The sequence below is a fragment of the Mya arenaria genome, chromosome 1, assembly GCF_026914265.1.
Source record: "Mya arenaria isolate MELC-2E11 chromosome 1, ASM2691426v1".
Taxonomy (NCBI): Eukaryota; Metazoa; Mollusca; class Bivalvia; order Myida; family Myidae; genus Mya; species Mya arenaria.
This window is the reverse complement of record NC_069122.1, coordinates 53790757-53814023: the sequence shown is the minus strand read 5'-3', so window position 1 is coordinate 53814023 and position 23267 is coordinate 53790757. Positions and strand designations below refer to the sequence as shown.

At 37.5% G+C, this 23267-nt stretch overlaps 1 protein-coding gene across 1 annotated transcript; it reads right to left on the bottom strand.

Annotated features, from left to right (window-relative positions):
- Nucleotides 1–19144: 19144 nt before the first annotated feature.
- LOC128227973 (uncharacterized) lies at nt 19145–20746 on the bottom strand. Its single transcript, XM_052938971.1, has 2 exons — nt 20115–20746; nt 19145–19877 (listed from the first exon to the last, which is right to left on the bottom strand). The coding sequence occupies exons 1-2, from the start codon at nt 20744–20746 to the stop codon at nt 19145–19147; spliced, it is 1365 nt and encodes a 454-aa protein (XP_052794931.1).
- Between the last annotated feature and the right edge of the window lie 2521 nt (nt 20747–23267).

Genomic DNA, 23267 nt, shown 5'->3' with positions numbered 1-23267 from the left:
ACTAAACTTGTTGAGAGGCTACTAGGACAGGGCAATTACCCCAAACTATAACACTAAACTTGTTGAGAGGCTACAAGGACAGGACAATCACCCCAAACTATAACACTAAACTTGTTGAGAGGCTACAAAACAGGACAATCACCCCAAACTATAACACTAAACTTGTTGAGAGGCTACAAGGACAGGGCAATAACCCCAAACTATAACACTAAACTTGTTGAGAGGCTACAAAACAGGACAATCACCCCAAACTATAACACTAAACTTGTCGAGAGGCTACAAGGACAGGGCAATCATCCCAAACTATAACACTAAACTTGTTGAGAGGCTACTAGGACAGGGCAATTACCCCAAACTATAACACTAAACTTGTTGAGAGGCTACAAGGACAGGACAATCACCCCAAACTATAACACTAAACTTGTTGAGAGGCTACTAGGACAGGGCAATTACCCCAAACTATAACACTAAACTTGTTGAGAGGATACAAGGACAGGGCAATCACCTCAAACTATAACACTAAACTTGTTGAGAGGCTACAAAGACAGGGCAATCACCTCAAACTATAGCACTAAAATTGTCGAGAGGCTATAAGCATAGGGCAATCACCCCAAACTATAGCACTGAACTTGTAAGGAGGCTACAAAACAGGGCAACCACCCCCAAACTATAACACTAAATTTGTTGAGAGGCTACAAGGACAAGGCAATCACCTCAAACTATAACACTGAACTTGTAAGGAGGCTACATAGACAGGGCAATCATCCCCAAACTATAACATTAAACTTGTCGAGAGTCTACAAGGACAGGACAATCACCCCAAACTATAACACTAAACGTGTTGAGAGGCTACAAAACAGGGCAATCACCCCAAACTATAACACTACACTTGTTGAGAGGATACAAGGACAGGGCAATCACCTCCAAACTATAACACTAAACTTGTTGAGAGGCTACAAGGAAAGGGCAATCATCCCAAACTATAACACTAAACTAGTTGAGAGGCTACAAGGACAGGACAATCACCCCAAACTATAACACTAAACTTGTCGAGAGGCTACAAGGACAGGGCAATCATCCCAAACTATAACACTAAACTTGTTGAGAGGCTACTAGGACAGGGCAATTACCCCAAACTATAACACTAAACTTGTTGAGAGGCTACAAGGACAGGACAATCACCCCAAACTATAACACTAAACTTGTTGAGAGGCTACAAAACAGGACAATCACCCCAAACTATAACACTAAACTTGTTGAGAGGCTACAAGGACAGGGCAATAACCCCAAACTATAACACTAAACTTGTTGAGAGGCTACAAAACAGGACAATCACCCCAAACTATAACACTAAACTTGTCGAGAGGCTACAAGGACAGGGCAATCATCCCAAACTATAACACTAAACTTGTTGAGAGGCTACTAGGACAGGGCAATTACCCCAAACTATAACACTAAACTTGTTGAGAGGCTACAAGGACAGGACAATCACCCCAAACTATAACACTAAACTTGTTGAGAGGCTACTAGGACAGGGCAATTACCCCAAACTATAACACTAAACTTGTTGAGAGGCTACTAGGACAGGGCAATTACCCCAAACTATAACACTAAACTTGTTGAGAGGCTACAAGGACAGGGCAATCACCTCAAACTATAGCACTAAAATTGTCGAGAGGCTATAAGCATAGGGCAATCACCCCAAACTATAGCACTGAACTTGTAAGGAGGCTACAAAACAGGGCAACCACCCCCAAACTATAACACTAAATTTGTTGAGAGGCTACAAGGACAAAGCAATCACCTCAAACTATAACACTGAACTTGTAAGGAGGCTACATAGACAGGGCAATCATCCCCAAACTATAACATTAAACTTGTCGAGAGTCTACAAGGACAGGACAATCACCCCAAACTATAACACTAAACGTGTTGAGAGGCTACAAAACAGGGCAATCACCCCAAACTATAACACTACACTTGTTGAGAGGATACAAGGACAGGGCAATCACCTCCAAACTATAACACTAAACTTGTTGAGAGGCTACAAGGAAAGGGCAATCATCCCAAACTATAACACTAAACTAGTTGAGAGGCTACAAGGACAGGACAATCACCCCAAACTATAACACTAAACTTGTCGAGAGGCTACAAGGACAGGGCAATCATCCCAAACTATAACACTAAACTTGTTGAGAGGCTACTAGGACAGGGCAATTACCCCAAACTATAACACTAAACTTGTTGAGAGGCTACAAGGACAGGACAATCACCCCAAACTATAACACTAAACTTGTTGAGAGGCTACAAAACAGGACAATCACCCCAAACTATAACACTAAACTTGTTGAGAGGCTACAAGGACAGGGCAATAACCCCAAACTATAACACTAAACTTGTTGAGAGGCTACAAAACAGGACAATCACCCCAAACTATAACACTAAACTTGTCGAGAGGCTACAAGGACAGGGCAATCATCCCAAACTATAACACTAAACTTGTTGAGAGGCTACTAGGACAGGGCAATAACCCCAAACTATAACACTAAACTTGTTGAGAGGCTACAAAACAGGACAATCACCCCAAACTATAACACTAAACTTGTCGAGAGGCTACAAGGACAGGACAATCATCCCAAACTATAACACTAAACTTGTTGAGAGGCTACAAGGACAGGGCAATCACCTCAAACTATAACACTAAACTTGTTGAGAGGCTACAAGGACAGGGCAATTACCCCAAACTATAACACTAAACTTGTTGAGAGGCTACTAGGACAGGGCAATTACCCCAAACTATAACACTAAACTTGTTGAGAGGCTACAAGGACAGGGCAATCACCTCAAACTATAACACTGATATTGTAAGGAGGCTACAAAACAGGGCAGTCACCCGCAAACTATAAAAATAAACTTGTTGAGAGGCTACTAGGACAGGGCAATTACCTCCAAACTATAACACTAAACTTGTTAAGAGGCTACAAGGACAGGACAATCACCCCAAACTATAACACTAAACTTTTTGAGAGGCTACAAAACAGGGCAATCACCTCCAAATTATAACACTAAACGTGTTGAGAGGCTACAAGGACAGAGCAATCACCTCAAACTATAACCCTAAACTTGTCGAGAGGCTACATAGACAGGGCAATCACCTCAAACTATAACACTAAACTTGTCGAGAGGCTACAAGGACAGGGCAATCACCCCAAACTGTAACACTTAACTTGTTGAGAGGCTACAATGACAGGGCAATCACCCCACACTATAACACTAAACTTGTTGAGAGACTACAATGACAGGGCAATCACCCCAAACTATAACACTAAACGTGTTGAGAGGCTACAAGGACAGGGCAATCATCCCAAACTATAACACTAATCTTGCTGAGAGGCTACAAGGACAGGGCAATCACCCCAAACTATAACACTAAACTTGTTGAGAGGCTACAAGGACAGGGCAATCATCCCAAACTATAACACTAAACTTGTCGAGAGGCTACAAAGACAGGGCAATCACCCCAAACTATAACACTAAACTAGTTGAGAGGCTACAAGGACAGGGCAATCATCCCAAACTATAACACTAAACTTGTCGAGAGGCTACAAAGACAGGGCAATCACCCCAAACTATAACACTAAACTTGTTGAGAGGCTACAAGGACAGGGCAATCACCCCAAACTATAACACTAAACTTGTTGAGAGGCTACAAGGAAAGGACAATCACCCCAAACTATAACACTAAACTAGTTGAGAGGCTACAAGGACAGGACAATCACCCCAAAGTATAACAATAAACTTGTTGAGAGGCTACAAAACAGGGCAATCACCTCCAAACTATAACACTAAACTTGTTGAGAGGCTACTAGGACAGGGCAATCACCCCAAACTATAACACTAAACTTGTTGAGAGGCTACTAGGACAGGGCAATCACCCCAAACTATAACACTAAACTTGTTGAGAGGCTACAAGGACAGGACAATCACCCCAAACTATAACACTAAACTTGTCGAGAGGCTACAAAGACAGGGCAATCACCTCAAACTATAACACTAAACTTGTCGAGAGGCTACAAAGACGGTGCAATCACCCCAAACTATGACACTAAACTTGTTGAGAGGTTTCAAAGACAGGGCAATCACCTCAAACTATAACTCTAAACTTGTTGAGAGGCTACAAGGACAGGGCAATCACCCCAAACTATAACACTGAACTTGTAAGGAGGCTACAAAACAGGGCAATCACCCCAAACTATAACACTAAACTTGTTGAGAGGTTACATAGACAGGGCAATCACCCCAAACTACAACAATGACCTTGTTGAGAGGCTACATAGACAGGTCAATCTTTTTGAGAGGCTACAAGAACAGGACAATCACCCCAATTTATAACACTAAACTTGTTTAGAGGCTACAATGACAGGGCAATCACCCCAAGCTACAACACTGACATTTTTGAGAGGCTACATGGACAAACCTAACACCACAAAATACACCACTGACCTTGTTGATATGCCACATGTAGAAGCTTATCAGCCCAAACTATAACACAACCCTTGTTGAGACACCACAGGGACAAGGTAATCACCCCAAACCACAACACTCACATTGTTGATGACCTTGTTGAGATGCTGCAAGGACAAGCCCATCACCCCAAACTACAACATTCACATTGTTGATGACCTTGTTGAGAGGCTGCAAGGACAAGCTTATTACCCCAAACTATAACACTAAACTTGTTGAGAGGCTAAATGCAGAGGGCAATCACCACAAACTATCAAATCAATAAATCAATAAATCAATCAATCAATAAATAAATAAATAAATAAATAAATAAATAAATAAATAAATAAATAAATAAATAAGTAAATAAATAAAAAAAAAAAAAAAAAAAAAAAATAAATAAATAAATAAATAAATAAATAAATAAATAAATAAATAGATAGATAGATAGATGGATAGATAAATAAATAAATAAATGAAATAAATAAATAAATGAAATAAATAAATAAATAAATAAATAAATGAATGAATGAATGAATGAATGAATGAATGAATGAATGAATGAATGAATGAATGAATGAATGTATGAATGAATGAATGAATGAATGAATGAATGAATGAATGAATGAATGAATGAATGAATGAATGAATGAATGAAACAAACAAACAAAAACAACAAATAAATAAATAAGTAAATAAATAAATAAATAAATAAATAAATAAATAAATAAATAATAGATAAATAAATAAATAAATAAATAAATAAATAAATAAATAAATAAATAAATAAATAAATAAATAAATAAATAAATAAATAAATAAATAAATAAATAAATAAATAAATAAATAAATAATAAAAAACAGTTTTATAAATAAGTAGTAGTAAATGTAGATAAATGCAAAAATAAATAAATAAGATGTACGAGTAACTGTTTAGGCATGGTATACCCAATTTCGCGTATACTCTCTGTCGAGTGATGCAATCACTTGAGATGATGATGGTGGTCAATAAAAACTAGGCAAAAACTAATTGTATCATTCTCACATTACTTTGTCGTTATAATTTTGTGTACGCCGAGGCTTGATTTATTGACGATTTGTTGATATAAAGAAATTAATGTTAAGCACATTATGCTAACAATCCGATGACCCCTATATAAGTCCATACTATGAAAAGAAATTGTGCTTTTATGAAAGCACATTATTTATTCATTTTCTTATAATATGGGATACACGTATATATAAGTTATTGTTTTACATTGATTTGGCCACGGGTCATGTTGGCCTTTTTCATTATGTGATATATTTCTTTGAATAAACTGTCGTCTTCTTCGTCTTCATATCTAGGAAGCACGTTCGAAAGAAAGTTATGTCTATTTACCAAAAATACACCGCAATACATGTACATGTGGACGCTATTTCTAAATGATCTGTACACATTGCTTACAGTTGTATGTATACTTGTGCTTTTGTGGAGAAACTTTTCCCGGGGAACAGTCATAGGATATTGAAGTGTATGTCTAACCTGGGTATTTTAACGATTTAAAAGTGCTATACGTATATGTTTACTCCATATTAAACTTAATCTGTTTGAATCAGTTTCAACTCCTATTTGGAAAGATGTGTATCGAAACAAATGTTTTGATGCAGGGCAATAGATAGCAAGGACCAAACCTGATGCATTTTGAACTGTACGCCTGAAATGAAGAAAAACTAATTTTGTGGTTTTTCACAAGAACACAATGCAAACTGGTTAACATGGAAACAAAATTCCACACATACAGAACAAGTTGTTGTACAATTCTCGTTCACGGAAATATACGTAAGTTACCTGCGGACATATGAAGTTGGTTATTGGGAGTGTTTATTATAAATGTTATTCAGTAATGAAATAATTTATTTTCAAGAATTCTGAACGCCAAAATCTAGCAAAAATAAAATCACATTTCAACCGGTAAAATGTTGCCTGTATAAAAAAAACACGTTTCCTTCGATTTCTAGTCCAAATTACAACATTTCAGCAATTGCATATCGCAAAATTATGGTACATTCTTTTTGCCATTCCGGGTTTTTACATTTTTCAAAACAATGTGCCAAGAAGCGGGACAAGAATAGGCCAAGAAGCGGGGCAAAAATGCACGAAGATCGGGGCAAAAAGCGCGAAGAATCAGGGCAAAAATGTGCCATGAAGCGGGTAAAAAAGCGCCAAGAAGCGTGTAAAAACGCATTTTTGACATTGTCGAACTCGTCGCGAACAGACTTAAATGTGACAGTTTCACAGTTTCGTCTTTCAGGGCGCAATACAGTAACAAAACGCTGATTTTCAAAACCGGTGCATGCAGGTTAATTTTTAACGACGAAACGTACTGGGCACAAATGAAGTTAAACGCTTTAATTGAGTTAAATGGCCGTACTCTTGGAAATATTTAACCGATTCGTATACACAAGCACGGAAGGCAGCTCTTGGCACATTTTCGTCCCGCCACTTACCGCATTTTTTTGCATTTACGCCCCGTAACATGACTCATTTTCGCATTTACAGCCTTTTGGCACAAAAATTCAAAACCATGAAATGGCAGAAATCAACGTAGTGCAATACGGCCGTATTCTTCTCTGCTGACTTAATTATTTTTATGAATTACAGTGCGAGATGTAAAAAATAGATCATTAAACGAAATAGTTCGGCATAAAATGGAACTTAAAAATAAAACGTAAATACCAATTTAAACTATTAAAATTTGATAATGAAATTTAGTAGTAGTTTCTTTGTTGATGTTTTTCAATAAAAGTTTGTTAGTTCTCTTTACATTGGTGAAATTAAATTGATTATGTTTATAGTGTACTAATGAAATGTCGTTTTGCTTTTACAAAATATAACATTATAAATATAATGTGAGTAAAAATTATGTTTAACGTATATTAATGGCTATTAATCATCAATGAAAAACTAAAAAAAATAAAATTTCCTAGCAATGCTACCATAATGATAATCATCATAAATTCGTGTTGGCAATTTAAATGACATTATCTAAACATTAATCGCCGCATTTATTAATAACTTATCAAAAGTATCTTAAAAAGGAAACTTTAATAGTGATAACAAGAACAACAACAATAATAATAATAATAATAATAATAATAATAATAATAATAATGATAATAATAATAATAATAATAATAATAATAATAATAATAATAATAAATAATAATAATAATAATAATAATAATAATAATAAAATATAAAAAATAATAATAATAAAAATAATACAAATAATACAAATAATAACATTACTACTACTACTACTACTACTACTACTACTACTACTACTACTACTACTACTACTACTACTACTACTACTACTACTACTACTACTTCTACTACTACTACTGCTGCTGCTGCTGCTGCTGCTGCTGCTGCTGCTGCTGCTACTACTACTACTACTCCGACTACGACTACGACTGCTTCTGCTACTGCTGCTGCTGCTGCTACTTCTACGACTACTACTACTACTACTACTACTACTACTACTACTACTACTGCTACTACTGCTACTACTACGACTACGACTACGACTACGACTACGACTACCCTACTACTACTACTACTACTACTACTACTACTACTACTACTACTACTACTACTACTACTACTACTACTTCTTCTACTACTACTATTACTACTACTCTACTTCTACTACTTCTTCTACTACTACTATTACTACTACTACTACTACTACTACTACTACTACTACTACTACTACTACTACTACTACTACTACTACTACTACTACTACTACTAACTACTACTACTGATAATAATAATAATAATAATAATAATAATAATAATAATAATAATAATAATAATAATAATAATAATAAATAATAATAATAATAATAATAATAATAATAATAACATCATAATAATAATATAGGTCCACTATCTATATAAATTATTTTATGTTATTAATAAATAGCATGAACGCATTTCAAACGGTGACCGTTATAATATTCATTTAATCCTGACGATCATTAATCAGCTTCAATTTATGTATTGCTTCTCATTGTTTTTATTGATAAATCTATGGATTTAAAGATATTTTAATAAATTATTATTTTTACAATAAGTTCCAGTGAAAAACAAGTTTATAAGTTAATCGTGAATATTGATTTAAATTCTGAATTGTTGAGGATGTTACTACCCCCCCCCTCCCCCCCACACCCATCTTGCGTACCAAATACCCCGAATTATCATTATCCACCCGAATTCTGCCTTACCGTAACTATTTAATGATTTTGAGAGTCTGCGTACCGACTGATGTCAAGTTTTTGAGTTTCTCAGTACTGCGTACAACCACCATGAGTATTTATTAAACCTCACTGAATATTGCGTACCAAGGGAGGCTTGGGGTCAGCCTCTTTATGTTTATATAAGGTATTTCTAAAATATAAACACATGCTACACTCTATATACAATCAACACTATTCCTACCTTTCACCACTAACTGCTCCCCCGATTCCATTGCATTCAGCGTCTTAAATGCCTTCCTTTATGTTTATTTCAATAGAAATATTCCTTTAAATGAAATGTTAGTAGCAGATCTTTTGTTTATATAGTACACATCCATAGAAAGGTTTGTCACAGCGCATACAATGCCTGCATCTGAAATATCCTTTGCAGAATTAATACCATTAAGTGTACAATTGCTGCGAGTTGCTAGTTTGTGAGCAATCTTTTATGTGCTAAATTACAAATGTACAACTGATCAGAAAGAATGATCACCACCACTAATCCAAAATGCATCGTAAGTGTAAAGGCATTTAATATTCTACTGATAAATTCCCGCCCTCTTTGCATAAATCATACGCATAGCGTTTGACGTTTTGCTTGCGTAAAAGTCTAACGCTCATCTCTTGAATAAAGTCACTGACTCTCTTATTTCTTTCGTAAAATATAAACTTAACACGTGCGTATAAAGATTAACCTCTCGCAGTGACGTCAACGGGGAAGCTAGTTTGCTACACGACACATGTAAGATGTTGATTTTTCCGATATTAGAAAGAGGTCGGAATGGGAAATTTTGCAACGTCAAAGAAGTTGCAAGCGAAATTGACCAGCCAACAATTGTTACATGTTACATTGTTCTAGAGAGCAACAGTTTGAGTTGCAAAAATGTTATTTTTGAATCAGAAACCCTTAGTTGCCATGGCATTAAGTATTGCTCAATAACCGCCCACGCAGAAGCCTGGAGAATTTCCATTCACTCAATTCCGAGTCAGTATTGGCGATAGGAGTTTAGATCGCAAAACATAAACCATGACATTGCATCGATCAAGCGCTGAAACGGAGAACAATCTTGTACTGAGCATTGGCGTTTTTTTATATTCTCACGATATTTAGTGTCTGCCAATAATTATTAATTCGCAAGCAATCGCAAAGCTCAGATAAGGCAATATGATGTGATTCGGTAGACATTGTAAAATATTAATCCTGAAAATACATTTCCTAAATGTGAAGACGATTAAATGGCCCCAGTGAAGTATACGGTAAAGTAATATTTCATTTAGAGTTTATTCGGGTATTTCTACAGAAAACTCGTTGTAATTATGCATCTTATTTCTGATTAAGGTACCGACTCACAGGTATATGAGCTATGGATGATTTGTGACCCCTTACGACTTGGGTATCGTTTTAAAGGGATTTGAAGGCAGAACAAAAACAATATAACACATTTAAAATAAAGTGTAACAAGTATTTTTGGCATTAAAGACTGCAAAATATGTCATTAACGTCCACCAGGCCCTTATAACAGGATTAAGCTTAGCTCACTATTTTTGTCTTATGATGATATGAGTAATATCTACTTCTTTAAGAGTTTTTATACTTTAGATAGGATATAATCTCCATGATTATCACAATAAACCAGTTTCCATTTATTAAAATCCAATTTAAGTATGTAATTTTACTTATTGACACAAGCTACTTTAGCCTGTTAAACTAAAGAACTTTCGAGAAGTAAAGAGCAAATATACATATTGTAGTATAGTTCGGTTTTTATGAACTTATGGTTAAATATTTATTGCATATAAGTTATCATGAAGCAAGTAAATTTCAAATAATACCAGCGTTTTATTGAGTCCCTGTGCTTCATAATCTGACATTACGGTAAAACGAGCTATCAGAGAACAAGCTAATTTTGAGGTCGGAATCCTCAATGAGAAAAGTATAAAACATAGACCACATACTCTCACAAGACAGCAGAACATGAACTGTTGTTGTCAATAAGTGTTGGGTTACCGCATTGTCATCCTAAACTCATGAATGTCTGTTTTGCTGGGTTAAAACCACATACGCAATAAAACACGAAGATGGATAGAGCGTTGGTATTCACGACTACAATGGCGCAGGTTTGTTCGAATTCCGGAATAATTTTTAAAAGATGTTCTTCATTTACCTGAACAAACAAGCTGTACACAGACCGTGCGTATCTTTTCTGATACTGAAGGTCGGAAAAGTTTCTTGACTTGTGAATTGTACGCCTTTAATTTGTAACTAGGAGAACACTCTTTTTCGACTTTAGGACCTAACGATGCCATTCTTAGCAACACAACAGCCACAATTAAAATGTATAATTGACTGATATTCCATGACTGGGTATCATGATTTTTAGAGAAAAAAATGGATATGCTTTAAAATGCTCCTTTTTCCTTGGAATGGAACACACCTGATCCATTATATTCTTGACAACAACGGCTCGAATTACCATGGTGTTAAATGCGTGATTTGTTGACTATCAGGAACATTTAATAGAGGTTAATACATGGCGAAGCCGGGCCGTTGCGTGATAATTGGCCCGAGTGTCTCATGACGGCCCCAGGAGACGTAACAAATATGTTGTTGTTTATTATTCTTAGTTTACCATATTGTTTATTTGTTAAAACCTCCTCTACTCAAGCTTATCGCCGATTTTTAATCTTATTCTCAAATTAAATATAGTTTTTGAGAGTAAATGAATCGGAATAAGGCAAAACATCCTCGGGTAGGGATGAACCTTTCTCCCACCTCAGATAAGTAGATTCAAAAATTTAACCATGCTAAAAAATTTAACCACGGGCAAAGATAAAACGCCCGTATGGAACTCCTTTTTAATGGTCATCACATAGTAATTACCTCCCTTGTTGAAGACTGTCGTCTCTAGCAGCATAGACACCTGGTTTCGTTGCAATATTTAGAAAGCTTATTAATTATTTCTCGCTGCAAATGTCACCATAAAAAGGTTTTCACGCACCTATCAAGAAATAATGCTTCACTCTCCTCAGAAATGTTTAAATACCGATTTCACTATTAACATAATCTGAATCACTGCGCGCATATCCATGACAACCACGAATTATCAAATACCCATACGCATTTATTTTCACTACGAACAAAAGAGTTCCAGCAAAAACAATACATTTTTACTGAATTTTGTTTAACTGAGGTGGGAGAAAAAGCATCTACCATAGCCGCTCGTGTAAGATAGTTTCATCCCAACCCGCGCGCAGGGTGTTTTGCGGAAACTCGGTAAACCTCGGTGAACATATCTTACACTCTCGACCATGGAAGATACTTATAATCTTAGACAAGCAGCCATGAAAGACACTTATAGTTTGCCGCTTCGTTTGTTTCGTTTTGTTTAATTTTAACGCTGAATAAAAACAAAATGCCGCCCTATTAGTTTACGCTGTTTATCGATAACAAGCATACTTTCATAAACTACGCGCGTTTGCCTCCCTTTAAAATTTTAATTATTATGCTATTTGAACAGATCAATAAATAAGGATTACGTAGTTAATATTGCCCTCTATAACTTCCCCGGTCACCATTTTGATTTAAAAGTGATTTCCACCTTGACTTATCATTTTGAATTCGCTAATAAATCCCTAAAACTTAACGGAAAGCATACCATTAACTAAATTTGATAGCATTATTTTTTTAAATTGCATCCACCCATTCATGTCTAAACTGCCACTGCAGACGCATATAGACACACATATTTTAATTGATTGCATTCATGGAATCCTACCCACAAATAAATCTCTTCTCTGAAAACTCCATTAACGATGATGTTTAATTGTAATGCCGGGTCACCCCATGTAACTATGGCATTATTTTGAAGGGTATTATTTGCTGTTAACTTATATGTAAAATAAATGACTAAAACTTCATAAAGTTATTGTGGTTTATATTTATGCCTTTTGTTTCAACTGAAATCGGATGTGAAATGACATATTTGCCATACTTTCAATGCCAAATATGTCGGTTTGTTTAAATGTTATTTTCTGTTTCACTCTCACATTAAATTTCTGCCCATGAAGCTCTTTCAAATGATACCAATATAATATCGGGTGATCATGCATCCAAGATTCACATCTGATGCTTTAAGAACGGGAAATCATGCTATATTTTTGAGATAATGGAAAACTACACCATAACTTGATATCTTTGCTTTCGCATGCAACAAGTGAGATAGACCTTAATTAAAAGTACAAAGAAACTTCCAGATCATGATTACATGACGATGACGTGGTTCAATTTAAAATATGCAATGTAATAACGTGTTGCAATACACTGGTATTTATAAGCTGCACTCTCACATATTGAACGTTATGACAACTTTTTTTAATTTTTGTCCTGGAACGAACATATATATGCGTAAATATCTGCAATCCAGTGATAAAAGACTGCTGACAAAAGATCAGATCGCAGAGTTTCATATTTCTGTTCCAAAAATGATGTTTTATGCATTTTTTTTAAACCGTTAGTAACGGTTTAAGCCATAAAACATTAATTTTCGAACGGAAATATGAAAATCTACGCTCTGATTTTTTGTCAGCAATCTTATATCACTGGTTTGTAGATATTAACGCAAACATTTGCTCCTTCCAAGACAAAAAAAAGTTGTAAAATGGTAAATCTGTGAGAGTGCAGCTAAAAAAAAACAATACTAAAACTGCAGTAACGTTTTGCAATACAATGGTATTGATAAGAAGTAAATTGCGTTTGAAGAATGTTAAACACGTCGGCTTATCTAAAAATAGTCATAAGAGGTAGGTACTGAAAATTTATTGACACCAATAGTAAGTAGTTATAATATGAATAAGGCACTGCCTTGGACGGGCTCTAGGTATGTTATCAACTGCTAATGCAGTACATTTTTTCTTAGGTAAACAAGCGTCAAAGGCAAAATTCATTTTATATGACATACTATGACTTTGACTACAACAATTAGATTATTAAGGTGCATAACAAGTAAGGTTAAGGCAATGCAAAGCAAATTTAATATTTTAATGCTTGAAAAAACTCATAATAACAAACACAAGTATATTAATTTACCTAATACTGAATATCATACAAACATTTACAGTACAAATAAATGATTCCTACTTTAAATATAAGAAGGTAAACGGAACAGATTGAGTTTACTTAAAACTAATTATTAGAGTTATCTGACAATTAACCTGTACTTAACTATTTTAATATGTAAAACAGCATTGTGTATATTTTAGATGTTTAAGGTTCTGCAAATAACCTGGAAAAATGGTTTGACCACCTCAGCAGTTTGAAATGAATATAAATTCCCTGTAGTTGATGTTGTTAGCGCCATTCCATCATTGAATATAACGATGTATGCAGAAAGTATGAAAATATTTAATTATTTAAAGTATGAGTCTTTAAACTGAATTATACATCTAAAACAAGAGGGCCCTGAAGGCCCTGTATCGCTCATCTAATCCAATACAGACTATCAAGAATAACAATCTGATCAAGTTCCATGAACATATGGTCATAAATGTGGCCTCTAGAGTGTTAACATGCTTTTTCTATTACTTGACCTGGTGACCTAGTTTTTGACTGCACATGACCAAGATCGAACTTGGCCTAGAGCTAATCAATATAAACATTCTGACCAACTTTCAGGAAGATACAGTCGTAAATGAGACCTCAGGCCTCAATTTCTCGAAACTTCTTAAGTCCCTTATAACCGGATTAAGCTAAACTCACTATTTTTGGTTTTCAATAATTTGGATAATATTTACTTCTTTAAGAGTTTTTATACTTTAGATAGGAATTATCTATATGTTAGTTAAATTAAACCATTTTTCATTTATCAAAATTCCATTCAAGTATGTATTTTGAGAAATTGAAATATAAAAAGCTACTTAAGCCTGTTAAGCTTAAGAAGTTTTGAGAAATTGGGGCCTAGAGTATTAACAAGCATTTCCTTCAATTTGAACAGGTGACCGAGTTTTTGACCACACTTGACACAGATTCGAGCTTGACCTAGAGATTATCAATATTAACATTCTGACCAAGTTTCCTGAAGATACAGTCATAAATGTGATTTCTATAGTGTTAACAAGCTTTTCCTTTAATTTGACCGGGTGACCTAGTTTTTAACCCCAGCTGACCCAATATCGAACTCGTCAAGATTTTATTGAGAGTAACATTCTGACCAAGTTTCATTAAGATATTGCCCAAACTGTGACCTCTAGAGTGTTAACAGTCAAATTGTTGACGACGGACGACAACGGACGACTACGACGGATGACGGACACAGGGCGATCACAATAGCTCACCTTGAGCACTTTGTACAAAGACCAATGAAGGTCAGCAGTTTTATTAGAAAATGATATTATCTCAAAGTCGCAACAAAAACGGCATGAAAGAAATTCAATTCGGAAAGAAACAGTCCATCAATGAACTAACATTGATCATGATGTCATAGCAAGCGAATGTTAATATCAAAGAGCAAGAAACATACTGGCAATTTATTTCAGGGAAACCTTGACAAAAGTCTGGTTTATTTCCAAACTTATTGCCTCCAGTAATACATAACATGGCAATACCTGCATTGCTGAAAATCTGTCCACAGCACTAATGTCAAAAACCAGGTGGCGTGGATGCATTCTGAAATACAAAAAAGTCTGTAATTTGTGCTAATCTTACATATCCCATTTACAAGTGATTTACACTGAAATCTAAACTATAGTAACACAACTTCTTTATGACCAAACATATTGCTATTGAGCATTAGTACACTGTATGAACATGACTTTTTTATTTTGTATGTCATGTTTCTTTGCCCCAATTTATGGAAATATTTTATAACAGGTTCAAGCTTTTTAAGTCCGTTACGCTTAAGATTTATCGAGAGCTGGGGTCTTATGCACCAGTGAATTGTAACCACGCCCCCCCCCCCCCAGGTCTGGGGGTATACAGAGGATAGACGGGGAAATGGGCCGTGTGTTTACCTTTCAGGTGGCCCTCAGTGCCGGGTGAATGCGGTGGTTTTGTCTTTGCTTTAAATATAACGGGTAATGGGCCTTACCTAGGGTCCCTGGGGTGCAGGGGCATTTGGCAGGGATCTTACCATCTGTTCGTCCCCACAGGGCGGGGATTTTAGCCAGGGTTGGCTGGACCAAATGTCAAAGTCCCCACTATTCCCCAGACCTGGGGGGGGGGGGTACAAATGACTGGTGCATTATCGCATGCAGATTTGAGTGAATCGCAGAGTGTTTACAGTATTTACTGTCAACAACACAAACTTCTTTAGGTATCTCATTTAGACTTTTTTACTTATTAACAAGCAGAAATTTTGACACAATGGCAATTGTATAACAAACTTGACCATGAAATTGAGTGTGAGCAAGCCAGTACAGTTTGACTTACCATTTGGGTGAAAAATTACTAAACGGCGATGTAAATTGAAAAAAATGGAGTTGCACCTAATTTTTTAAGGTGCAGGTCTAAGAAAAGGCATGACGGTCTAAATATAGAGGTGCAGTTGTATATTAAAGATGTGCACCTCCATCTTAAATATAGAGGTGCAGTTGTATTTATGTAATAGGTGCAGCTCCATTTTAAAGTTTTAAAATATATATAGAACAGAATGTATGAATAAAGAATTGCACAGCTTGATAACATACAGGTGCACCTGTAAAGTAAGTGTATTTTAGTAACATTGATGATTCTCTCACAAAGCTATGTTGTTTCATTGTAAGGGTATGGCAACTCTCACTCAGTCATGGAGGTTGTTTGGCAGGATGGTTCGCCTTTTCCACACCCTGGACTGACTATTTAGTTACAATATTTCACACGATCTGTGGCCCACAGCAACACCATCAACCCGCATTTGCCGATTTGTCTTTCAATCACAATCTTGCACTCTTATGGTGTCAGCCTTCCTCTCAACATATTCAGTCACAATCTCTAACCTCCCATAGTTTTGCTTGGCACGAGGGGTCACTCGGCACTATTTATTTGCAATCTTTCACACAAGCTGTGGATCAAAGCAAAACCATTCATCTTTACAGTCACAATAGCTCACAAAGCCATGGTGTTGGACCGCAACCGTCCATTTATCTTTTCAGTCATAATCTTGCGCTCCGCCATGGGTGTTTTTGGCAGGAGGGGAAACCCCTCCCGCAACCTCCCCTTCCTACTTCTTAATTTAATAACATCTGTCACAAAAAAGTGGTGCTGCATTTCAGTTACCTGGTATTTGGACTGCAGTTGTGGCCAGTCGAGCTATCTGATTGGGGCGATTCGGTCCCTTGGGTGATCTCTTGGTCTGAGAATTATAAAAAATGTGTTTGTCACTGTGTACTCTATGATACATATAATAAACAAATAATCCACTTTTGGTCGTATATTTTTACATATTAAATATTTTAATGTTACATACAATCTTTATCATTCACATGGTGTCGGACCGTAACCGTCCATTGATCTTTTCAGTCATAATCTTGCGCTCTGCCATGGTTTCACTTGGCAGGAGGGGATACCCTTCCCGCACCCTCCCCGCCCAACTTCTTAATTTACAAAAAAGTGGTGTTGCATGGCACAAGAGTTCACCTGTCACACAATTCCTGTATATCTTTTTAGTTTCAATCTCTCAACCAGCGTGTTGGTAATTGAAAGGTGTTCCCATCCTTTGATCTCAGTCAAAACATCTCACTCATCCATTGTTGAGGTTCACAGACGGTACACCCCATCCATCTTTTCAGTGACAATATCTCGCTCAGCCATAGCGATTTCTGAACTGGTCAACTGTATGTCATAAGTTTATGAAATTGATATCTTCACTGTATGATTTACTAAAAAGTGGTTTTACATTTTTACAAAATAATCATACTATACCTGGCTGACGTGACAAGCTCTGCTATGTGTACCGGTATAATCCATGGTCGTAATTAAATCGGTAATCCAACAGGAATTAATTCTTCGCAATTTCTATCCGATCAACAACTGTCAAACATCTAAATAGTATTGAAATTGTAAAGCCTAAAATGACAACTACTAACTGTCAAGTGTGACTTTCGTATAGAATGGTAAACAATGCGTATGAATATCTTTAATAAACAAGTGAAAACAAAGTATATATCTCAGACAATTTATAGAAATATGTTTTATTTGTGTTTTTGAGTTTACCAAAAGTATTCATAGTAATTGCTTATAGGCATATTTTGAATTATTTTAATAACTAGTAGGGCGCTATTTCGCCGCATCTCATGTAGTTTAAATTTCATTCTTCCGTATCGTCACGCTCTGATGACGCTGGTGTCCGGCATGCACACGCTCAATATAGTTTATGAACAGAAAAAATACTGGTTCCATCACCTTTACGTCTTTTTTTTTCAGGCTGATAGTATGTGCAACTTTTGAACGAAAGTAGTGCTATGTGTGACCGTAATGGTGCTATGCCGAGGTTCGCTCGGTTTAGAGACCGTATTAAAATGTTTTAAAATAATCATGAGCCGGAATGAACGGAACATAAATAACTCGTGCATTCAGGGCAGGGACCGGATGCTAACATTAGTTGAAGTGTTTAGAATAATAAAAGCAATTGAAATGCGTGAGAGGGCAATTACTTTAAACTGTTAAAAATACATACAAGCGATGACAATAGTCCGGAAATGATTATTTTTTCTTTAAAATTTGTTTCTAAATACGTTATATTCCCATCCTCGTCTTGCGGCCAATTTGACTTTTTTATTGTTTGAAAACATGTAATTTCATCTGATTTATATATTTTGACAACAGGGGTTTGTTTGGTCTTAGGCATAAACATCGGACTCGGGATTATAATTTTGTTTAGAACGGAGAAAGCAGCAGAAGCTACAGTGACAATCAGATTTGCTGAACACATCCCGTTGCCTGGAACAAGGATCGAAAACATAGAGATGAACAAACAAACAAAACACAAAACAAGTACACAGTTTACGTTAATACATTAACATTGCCCGAGTATTTTCTGTAGGGAAAAAAACTGTTTGTTTCCCAGGAGTCTGTTTTATGACGTCATTGTTTATTTGATTGCAGCAAACGCGACGTCATTTGACCAATGTAAAATGTAAGGAAAACAGTTTTCGATAGCAGCCATTTCATTTCACAAATATAAAATGCCGATTATATTGTTTTCTTCTTAATTTAACCTGACTTTTTTACGCAACTGTAACAATTTAAATACACCAAGAACAATGTATATATATATAATGATTGGTCTCCGGCACAAATTAAAGCATCACCTATGCACTTCATGGACTTGCAAACTTGAGCCCGAGCGTTCATACTACATAAACGCGTGAACAAAACGTACATTTATACAGCGTCGTGTCTCTTGTTTCTTGTCTTGCAGCGCTGTGTCCCTTGCTTGTTTCTTGTCTTGTAGCGCCGTGTCTCTTGTATGTTGTCCCGCAGCGCGGTGTTTCTTGTTTCTTGTCTTGCAGCGCGGTGTCCCTTGTTTCTTGTTTTGAAGCGCCGTGTCTCTTGTATGTTGTCCAGCAGCGCCGTGTCTCTTGTTTCTTGTCTTACAGCGCGGTGTCTCTTGTTTCTTGTCTTGCAGCGCCGTGTCTCTTGTATGTTGTCCAGCAGCGCGGTGTCTCTTGTTTCTTGTATTGCAGCGCGGTGTCTCTTGTTTCTTGTCTTGCAGCGCCGTGTCTCTTGTATGTTGTCCAGCAGCGCGGTGTCTCTTGTTTCTTGTCTTGCAGCGCCGTGTCTTTTGTATGTTGTCCAGCAGCGCGGTGTCTCTTGTTTCTTGTCTTGCAGCGCGGTGTCTCTTGTTTCTTGTGTTGCAGCGCGGTGTCTCTTGTTTCTTGTCTTGCGCGCTGTGTCTTTTGTATGTTGTCCAGCAGCGCGCTGTCTCTTGTTTCTTGTCTTGCAGCGCGGTGTCTCTTGTTTCTTGTCTTGCAGCTCCGTGTCCCTTGTTTGTTTCTTGTCTTGCAGCGCGGTGTCTCTTGTTTCTTGTCTTGCAGCGCCGTGTCCCTTGTTTCTTGGCTTAAATCGCTGTGTCTTTTGTTTCTTGTTTTGCAGCGCCTTGTTTCTTGTTTCTTGTCTTGCAGCGCCGTGTCTCTTGTTTGTGGTCTGTCATCGCATTGTTTCTTGTTTGTTGTCTTGCATCGCCTTGTTTTTTGTTTGATGCCTTGCAACGCCTTGTTTCTTGTTTGTTGGCTTGCAGCACCGTGTCTCTTGTTTGTGGTCTTGCATCACCGTGTCTCTTGTTTGTGGTCTTGCATCGCCTTGTTTCTTGTTTGTTGTCTTGCAGCGCCGTTTGTTTTGTTAGTTGTCTTACAGCGCCGTGGCTCTTGTTTCTTGGCTTGCATCGCTGTGTCTCTTGTTTCTTGTCTTATAGCAACGTGTTTCTTGTTTGTTGTCTTGCAGCGCGGTGTCTCTTGTTTCTTGTCTTGTAGCAACGTGTCTCTTGTTGTTGTCTTGCAGCACCGTGTCTCTTGTTTGTTGTCTTGCAGCGACGTGTCTTTTGTTTGTTGTCTTGCAGCGCCGTGTCTCTTGTTTGTTTTCTAGAAGCGCCTTGTTTCTTGTTTGTTGTCTTGCAGCGCCTTGTTTCTTGTCTTGCAGCGCCATGTCTCTTGTTTCCTGTCTTACAGCGCAGTGTCTCTTGTTTCTTGCCTTGCAGCGCGGTGTCTCTTGTTTCTTGTCTTGCAGCGCCGTGTCTTCTGTTTCTTGTCTTATAGCGCGGTGTCTCTTGTTTCTTGTCTTGCCGCACCGTGTCTCTTGTTTGTTGTCTATCAGCGCGGTGTCTCTTGTTTGTTGTCTTGCAGCGCGGTGTCTCTTGTATTTTGTCTTGCAGCGCCGTGTCTCTTGTTTCTTGTCTGGCAGCGCCGTGTCTCTTGTTTGTTGTCTTACAGCGCGGTATCTCTTGTTTGTTGTCTTACAGCTCGGTGTCTCTTGTTTGTTGTGTTGCATCGCCGTGTCTTTTGTTTGTTGACTTACAGCGCGGTGTCTCTTGTTTATTGTCTTACAGCGCCTTGTTTCTTGTTTCTTTTCTTGCAGCGCCGTGTCTCTTGTTTGCGTTCTTTCATCGCCGTGTCTCTTGTTTCTTGTCTCTTATCGCCTTGTTTCCTGTTTGTGGTCTTGCAGCACCGTGTCTCTTTTTTCTTGGCTTGCTTCGCTGTGTCTCTTGTTTGTTGTCTTGCAGCGCCGTGTTTCTTGTTTGTTGCCTTGCATCGCGGTGTCTCTTGCGTGTTGTCTTGCAGCGCCATGTCTCTTGTTTTTTGTCTTGCCGCTTTTTGTCTCTTGTTTGTTGTCTTGCATCGCCTTGTTTCTTGTTTGTTGTCTTGCTGCGCGGTGGCTTTTGTTTGTTGTCTTCTATTGCCTTGTTTCTTTTTTTGTTGTCTTGCAGGGACTTGTTTCTTGTTTCTTGTCTTGCAGTGCCGTGTCTCTTGTTTGTTTTCTTGCAGTGTCGTGTGTCTTGTTTCTTGTCTTGCAGCGCGGTGTCTCTTGTTTGTTGGCTTGCAGCGCGGTGTCTCTTGTTTGTTGTCTTGCAGCGCCGTGTCTCTTGTTTGTTGTCTTGCATCGCCTTGTTTCTTGTTTTGCTCTTTCTTGTTTGTGGTCTTGCAGCACCTTGTCTGTTGTTTCTTGGCTTGAATCGCTGTATCTCTTGTTTCTTGTCTTGCAGCGCCGTGTCTCTTGTTTGTTGTCTTGCATCGCGGTGTCTCTTGCTTGTTGTCTTGCAGCGCCATGTCTCTTGTTTCTTGTCTTGCCGCTTGGTGTCTGTGGTTTGTTGTCTTGCATCGCCTTGTTTCTTGTTTGTTGTCTTGCTGCGCGGTATCTCTTGTTTGTTGTCTTGTATTGTCTTGTTTCTTTTTTGTTGTCTTGCAGCGACTTGTTTCTTGTTTCTTGTCTTGCAGCGCCGTGTCTCTTGTTGTTGTCTTGCAGTGTCGTGTTTCTTGTTTCTTGTCTTGCAGCGCGGTGTCTCTTGTTTGTTGTCTTGCAGCGCCGTGTCTCTTGTTTGTTGTCTTGCATCGCCTTGTTTCTTGTTTTGCTGTTTCTTGTTTGTGGTTTTGGTTTTGCAGCACCTTGTCTCTTGTTTCTTGGCTTGCATCGCTGTATCTCTTGTTTCTTGTCTTGCAGCGCCGTGTCTCTTGTTTGTTGTCTTGCATCGCGGTGTCTCTTGCTTGTTGTCTTGCAGCGCCATGTCTCTTGTTTCTTGTCTTGCAGCTTGGTGTCTGTTGTTTGTTGTCTTGCATCGCCTTGTTTCTTGTTTGTTGTCTTGCTGCGCGGTATCTCTTGTTTGTTGTCTTGTATTGTCTTGTTTCTTTTTTGTTGTCTTGCAGCGACTTGTTTCTTGTTTCTTGTCTTGCAGCGCCGTGTCTCTTGTTGTTGTCTTGCAGTGTCGTGTTTCTTGTTTCTTGTCTTGCAGCGCGGTGTCTCTTGTTTGTTGGCTTGCAGCGCGGTGTCTCTTGTTTGTTGTTTTGCATCGCCTTGTTTCTTGTTTTGCTGTTTCTTGTTTGTGGTCTTGCAGCACTTTGTCTCTTGTTTCTTGGCTTGCATCGCTGTATCTCTTGTTTGTTGTCTTGCAAATTGTAGTTTCCTTTGTTCGATAGGAAATAATTTCACCCTGGTCTGTATATCTTTTCCTACTCATGAACAATTATTTTGATATCAATCACAAGGCGTGTTGTTATATCAAAATTTCACTCTTACTGTTTGGTATTATTGTTTGAGAACAATTAATACCTAGAAATATAATAAATCCTAGTACCTAACCCAGATGTAAACTCCGTTTGTGGAACACTTTGTGACTGGAATCAAACTGACAAAAAAGCTCGTTTACTTTATACCTAAGCTTGACACAACTGCGTATGTGACCCAGATGATTCACCACCACAGGCGGGGCTCAGATACATCATTGATGTCAATGAACCGTCTCAACCCAGTCCGTTCATACTTATGACGTATTTAAAACTTCCGAATCATCTCCTTTCCAGAATGCTAATATTCATGTTGGTGTTCACATATGTGAACACTACATGTGAAAACTACATTTCTTTCAAAAGTGAGTCAAACGTTAACCCTTTCACTGCCAACGTTGGAATTATCAAGTGACCTCGTTAGGAATTAGGATATAAACGTTACTGTATGACATACATTTTTAATACATGTTAAAAAATTCTGTTTCTCTCAAGCGATTTGTAACAATTATGGTTTTAAATGAAAGGTAAGTGTTACGATAACCGAATGAAAAGGGATAGCATGGTTCCTACTTTTTCTTCTTGGTGGTGGTGGCCATGGTTGCGGTTGTGATGGTGTTGTTGGTAGTGTTAATGGTAATGGTAGTGTAAGTGGTAATGGTTACTGTAGTTGTGGCAATGGTTGTTGTAGCCGTCTTATCGTAAGTGATGGTAGTGGTCGTGGTAGTGGTAGTTGCGGTTGAGGTATTGCAGCGGTAAAAGTGGTTGTTGTAGCGATCGTAGTTGTAGTTGTA